The following is a 5,093-nucleotide window of genomic DNA, read 5'->3' as shown; positions in this document are numbered from 1 at the left end:
TTTTATTTTTTAATTAGGGAAAAATGCCAAAAAAAAACTTGAAGTTATTTTTATTTGAACGTTTAATACCCAATGGTTTTGAATTGGAATAAAAATACACCAAATAATAAAAACGTGTCATTTAAAACTTAAAATAATAAATATTGTTATTTTCATATCCACGCTTTTTTAACAAAATCAAAATTCCAATTTTAACCTGATTATCTAATAATTATTATTTTTTTATATAAAAATTATTGGTTTTTTGTTAACCATGTCATACCAAAAATTATCGGTTTCCGGTTATCTCTCTTCTTCCTCTTCCTCTCTCTAATCGTCCTGGACTCTTCGATCACCAACCAAAAGTAAAAAAAAAAAAAAAAAAAAAAAAAAAAAAAAAAAAAAAAAAAAAAAANTGAGGAACTAACTCAAATGAAACAATCAAATCGGATACAAGAGAAGCTCTCCAATCTTCCTCACCTCTTATTTTGTACACATGGCTATTCAATGCAATGATCAAGCACATTAAACATGAAAGCCACAAAATAATTGCAATAATTCATGGCCTGATTGAAATGATTTTTTACACATGAACAACACACGATTATGATCTTGTACAAAAGCTAAAATGATCATTGACGATTAGATACATTCCCAGCAATAGAAAAATCCAAATCTAAAGAGAGAGACTAAAAGATGACGATTAGATACGACGGCTTGCGGCGGGATTCGCTAACTCCGGTCAAAGGTTTGATGTTGAGGTCGTAACTGCAAGGAATCGTCTTTGTTAGCGTCGGATCTAATAGGTGGGGATTGCGTCTCCGGTGTACCGCCTGTTTCAGAATGAAGATGGGTTGGTTGGGGAAGATATTTAGTGGAACGAACAGAATCGATGAAGATGGTGGAGAAGAGAGGATGAAGATAAGAATGGAAATGATTCTGTTCGTTCCACTCAACTAATATGGTATCAGAGCAGAATTAGTTGAGATTAAAACCCCAAGAACAAGCTTCCATCGCCGATTGATCAATCCTGGTTTTTGGGTATTATCGAGCAATTAGAGAGAGGAAGAGGAAGAAGAGATAACCGGGATGAATTTTTGGCATGACATGGTTAATAGAAAACCGATAATTTTTATATTAAAAATTAATTATTAATTAAATAACCGAGTTAAAATTGGGATTTTGATTTTGTTGAAAAATTATGGATATTAAAATAACAATATTTATTATTTTGGATTTTAAAGAACATGTTTTTATTATTTGATGTATTTTTATTCCAAATCCAAAAACATTGGGTATTAGACATTAAGATAAAAATAATTTAGGTTTTTTTTTTTTTTTTTGACATTTTTTCCCTTTTAATTAATTAACAGCAAAAAGTGAAAAAAGGATAGTAAGAAAGAAACAAATAACATTCGACCACAAAGCAAAAAGGCTGTGTCAATCTCTCCCGCTCTCTCTCTCTCTCTCTATCCACCATCTCTCTGTGTTCTTCTTACACAGAGACACCGAGAATGGCGGATCCTGATTTGTCTTCTCCCTTGATCCATCATCAACCATCCGTCGATCAACCAGAAGTTGTTATCTCAATCGGCGTTGACGACGACGACGACGACTCCTCCACCGACTCAGGACTTAATCTCCCCGCCGCCGTTGGTGTTGTTCCACGTGGTTTTCAATTCGATCATCGTAATCACCCATACGGGTTTCTCAGCGAGTCAGAACCTCCTGTTCTTGGTCCGACCACTGTGGATCCATTCCGGAACAATACTCCTGGTGTTTTCGGATTGTACGAAGCGATTAAGATCGTGATTTGTCTCCCGATTGCTTTGGTTAGACTTGTTCTCTTTGGTGCTAGCTTAGCTGTTGGTTACTTGGCTACCAAACTTGCTCTTGCTGGTTGGAAAGATAAAGAGAACCCTATGCCTCTTTGGCGTTGTAGAATCATGTGGATTACTCGGATCTGTACCAGATGTATCCTCTTCTCTTTTGGGTCAGTCTTTTCTAGTCGTAGATTTAAAAAGTTACTGTTTTGCTGATTGAATCAAAAAAGATTGTGTATTGAGTTGAGGAATGGTCAAAAAAGTTACTGTTTTGCTGATTGAATCAAAAAAGATTGTGTATTGAGTTGAGGAATGGTCAAAAAAGTTACTGTTTTGCTGATTGAATCAAAAAAGATTGTATATTGTTTGTTTGATGATGTTGCTTGATTCTCCAATGTTCATAGTCTTTTCTTTTGGTTCTGTAGTTATCAGTGGATAAGACGGAAAGGGAAACCTGCACGCAGGGAGATTGCTCCGATTGTTGTATCAAACCATGTTTCTTATATTGAACCAATCTTCTACTTCTATGAACTATCACCGACCATTGTTGCATCTGAGTCCCATGATTCACTTCCATTTGTTGGAACTATTATCAGGGCAATGCAGGTATACGCAGCTACCACTTTTATCTAAATGTGTTTTCTTAGCGTATTTATCAGCTCATATTGGTTTAAGATGCTTTTTTATTTTTGAACTTTGTAGGTGATATATGTGAATAGATTCTCACAGACATCAAGGAAGAACGCCGTGCATGAAATAAAGGTATAGAGTTTCTGTGACATGTTTTTGATTGATGTCTATTGTATTTTTAATACTGAGTAACTCTATCAAAGAAGTGATTGGTGTATACTACGCCATTTTCATGAATTGTGAACTATTTGTGGTTGAAAAGGATTCAAATGGTTTTTTGTATTTGATACGGAATGTGCTTTCAAGGATGTAAATACAGAGAAAAGCTTCCTGCGATAGATTTCCTCGTCTGCTCTTATTCCCGGAAGGAACCACAACTAATGGGAAAGTTCTTATTTCCTTCCAACTTGGCGCTTTCATCCCTGGTTATCCTATTCAACCTGTAGTTGTCCGCTATCCCCATGTACATTTTGATCAATCCTGGTGAGACTTGTTTGTATTTTTTTGCACTTCACCCTTCTCTATAAAATAGACTGCCTCCTTACTGACTTTTTTTTTCAGGGGAAATATTTCTTTGGTGATGCTCATGTTTAGAATGTTCACCCAGTTTCACAATTTCATGGAGGTAGGCAATGTGCAAATCCCGTAAGATTAGTTGATTTATTGTCTGGTTTTAGACTTTCACTTATTTGGATAAACATTTTTTGAAATTAAACAGGTGGAATACCTTCCAGTAATCTATCCCAGTGAAAAGCAAAAGCAGAATGCTTTGCGTCTCTCACAGAAGGTGAGTGTTGGTGGAGATTACTTTTTCCTAGATTAATTGCTTCTTTTATGGTGAAAAATAGTCCTCATGGTGTTATCTTATGAATACAGACCAGTCATGCAATTGCAGCATCTTTGAATGTCGTCCAAACATCCCATTCTTATGCGGACTTGATGCTACTCAACAAAGCAACTGAGCTAAAGCTGGTATGTGCAGCTCATAAATTGTTTTGCTCTCTTGGATAGCTTTACATGTTCTCTCTTATATCTCCCCTCTAGCTCATAAATTGTCAGGAAGCAGTTCTTCTGGCTGATCATTTATTTCATCTTTAATATTCTGTTGTTGCAGGAGAACCCCTCAAATTACATGGTTGAAATGGCAAAAGTTGAGTCGGTAAGTTTATCATCTAGCTTTACAACTTTGTTGCTTCTCGTTTACATCGAGTAGACCCATATCTTTCATTATGGTTTTGTAGGGTACATAAAAGTGCGGATAAATATGTCGAAACTTCACTATTTTGATAGTGTCCTGTAAATATGTTCATTGAATGTCCCTATTTTCGTCTTTTTAGTAATTGTGTTGCTTTGTCTTTGTTCCTTCCAGCTATTCCATATAAGCAGCTTAGAGGCAACACGATTTTTGGATACATTTGTTTCCATGAATCCAGACTCGAGGTAATGACTCTTCTAAGTAATTAAAAAATGATATCATTATCTATTTTGGCGTCCCAATGCTTGAAATATCAGATATCTCTACAACCTCAAGAAGTTTATCCATTTTGCAGTGGACGTGTTAGGCTACATGACTTTCTTTGGGGTCTTAGACTGAAGCCGTGCACTCTTTCTAAAAGGGTTAGTTAAGATAATAAATAAAAGAATTGCCTTCTTTGTGTGTGAATATGGTTGTGCTTTATCATCCGGTTATAGTTGTTTATGCCTTGAGAAAGTTACTTATACAAAGCATACTGCTGTAGATATTTGAGTTCATCGATGTGGAAAAGGTCGGATCAATCACTTTCAAACAGGTAAGTTGAGGAATTTTATATGAATCAATATCTTTGCCAAGAAATAATAAACTCTTGCAGAAATTCTCCGTATATAATCCCTAATACATCTTGCTGCTGATTGGTCTGCAGTTCTTGTTTGCCTCGGGCCATGTATTGAGCCAGCCGCTGTTTAAGCAAACATGCGAACTAGTCTTTTCCCATTGCGATAGAGATGGAGATGGCTATATTACAATTCAAGAAGTAGATTCAATTCTCTTTAATTCTTCACACATGTTTCTCATATTTGCAATATTTGGGTTCTTATGAGTTTCTCTTGTATATCTTTGGCTCAGCTTGGAGACGCTCTCAAAAACACAATTCCAAACTTGAACAAGGGCGAGGTAAGTGTAAATAGATTATTAGTCCATGATCCATCTATCGGAATGAAAATCCAAATCTCGTATCTTGCGTTGATCTCATGTTTCAGATTCAAGGAATGTACAATTTGCTAGACGACGACCAAGATGAAAGAATCAGCCAAAATGACTTGTTGACCTGCTTAAGAAGAAACCCTCTTCTCATAGCAATCTTTGCGCCTGACTTTGCTCCAACATAACACAAAAGAGACAAAATGGTGGCGAAGATTTGTGATCGGTGCGAGGATATAAACTTGTCTTTGTGGTATATTATACCTTTTTTTGTTGTCTTCTTTGTATGTCAGTCGTTTCAGCTAGTAAAAAGAAGAAGGGGATGCTAAGATTTTTGGCCTATACATACCCTTTCCAACATGGATCCATCCTTGGACTCTATAACTGCGTGTCGTCTCTACCCAAAAAAAAACGCTATGTTGTTTGCTCCTCTAGTTCTGAGCAAACTTTGCTGTATTTGTTGTTTTTTTTTTTTTTTTTTT

General features: G+C 35.9%; 1 protein-coding gene across 2 annotated transcripts; it reads left to right on the top strand.

The window, feature by feature from the left end:
- Nucleotides 1,387-5,067, top strand: LOC104793529 (lysophospholipid acyltransferase LPEAT2). 2 transcript variants are annotated; one of them, XM_010519887.1, is made up of 14 exons: nt 1,391-1,972; nt 2,228-2,408; nt 2,505-2,564; nt 2,752-2,915; nt 2,994-3,057; nt 3,151-3,219; nt 3,309-3,404; nt 3,547-3,591; nt 3,802-3,872; nt 3,983-4,049; nt 4,172-4,222; nt 4,334-4,444; nt 4,537-4,584; nt 4,671-5,067. In XM_010519887.1, exons 1-14 carry the CDS (start codon nt 1,494-1,496, stop codon nt 4,797-4,799), a joined length of 1,635 nt encoding a protein of 544 aa, XP_010518189.1. In that variant the 5' UTR covers nt 1,391-1,493; the 3' UTR covers nt 4,800-5,067. The 2 variants fall into 2 exon arrangements, with proteins under 2 accessions (XP_010518190.1, XP_010518189.1); XM_010519888.2 differs by lacking the exons at nt 2,994-3,057; nt 3,151-3,219; nt 3,309-3,404; ... (5 more) ...; nt 4,537-4,584; nt 4,671-5,067 and having other exon boundaries at nt 1,387-1,972; nt 2,505-2,562; nt 2,736-2,878.

The sequence above is a fragment of the Camelina sativa genome, chromosome 6, assembly GCF_000633955.1.
Source record: "Camelina sativa cultivar DH55 chromosome 6, Cs, whole genome shotgun sequence".
In the NCBI taxonomy this organism is placed as follows: Eukaryota; Viridiplantae; Streptophyta; class Magnoliopsida; order Brassicales; family Brassicaceae; genus Camelina; species Camelina sativa.
The sequence above is the reverse complement of the archived record's forward strand: the minus strand, read 5'-3'. Positions and strand labels throughout refer to the sequence as shown.

Excerpts from the sequence above, each read along its gene's own strand:
- LOC104793529 (XM_010519887.1), top strand. The coding sequence starts at position 1,494 with ATGGCGGATCCTGATTTGTCTTCTCCCTTGATCCATCATCAACCATCC. Across the intron at positions 2,916-2,993 it reads GTACATTTTGATCAATCCTG|GGGAAATATTTCTTTGGTGA; the intron begins GTGAGACTTGTT and ends TTTTTTTTTCAG. Across the intron at positions 3,592-3,801 it reads AAATGGCAAAAGTTGAGTCG|CTATTCCATATAAGCAGCTT; the intron begins GTAAGTTTATCA and ends TGTTCCTTCCAG.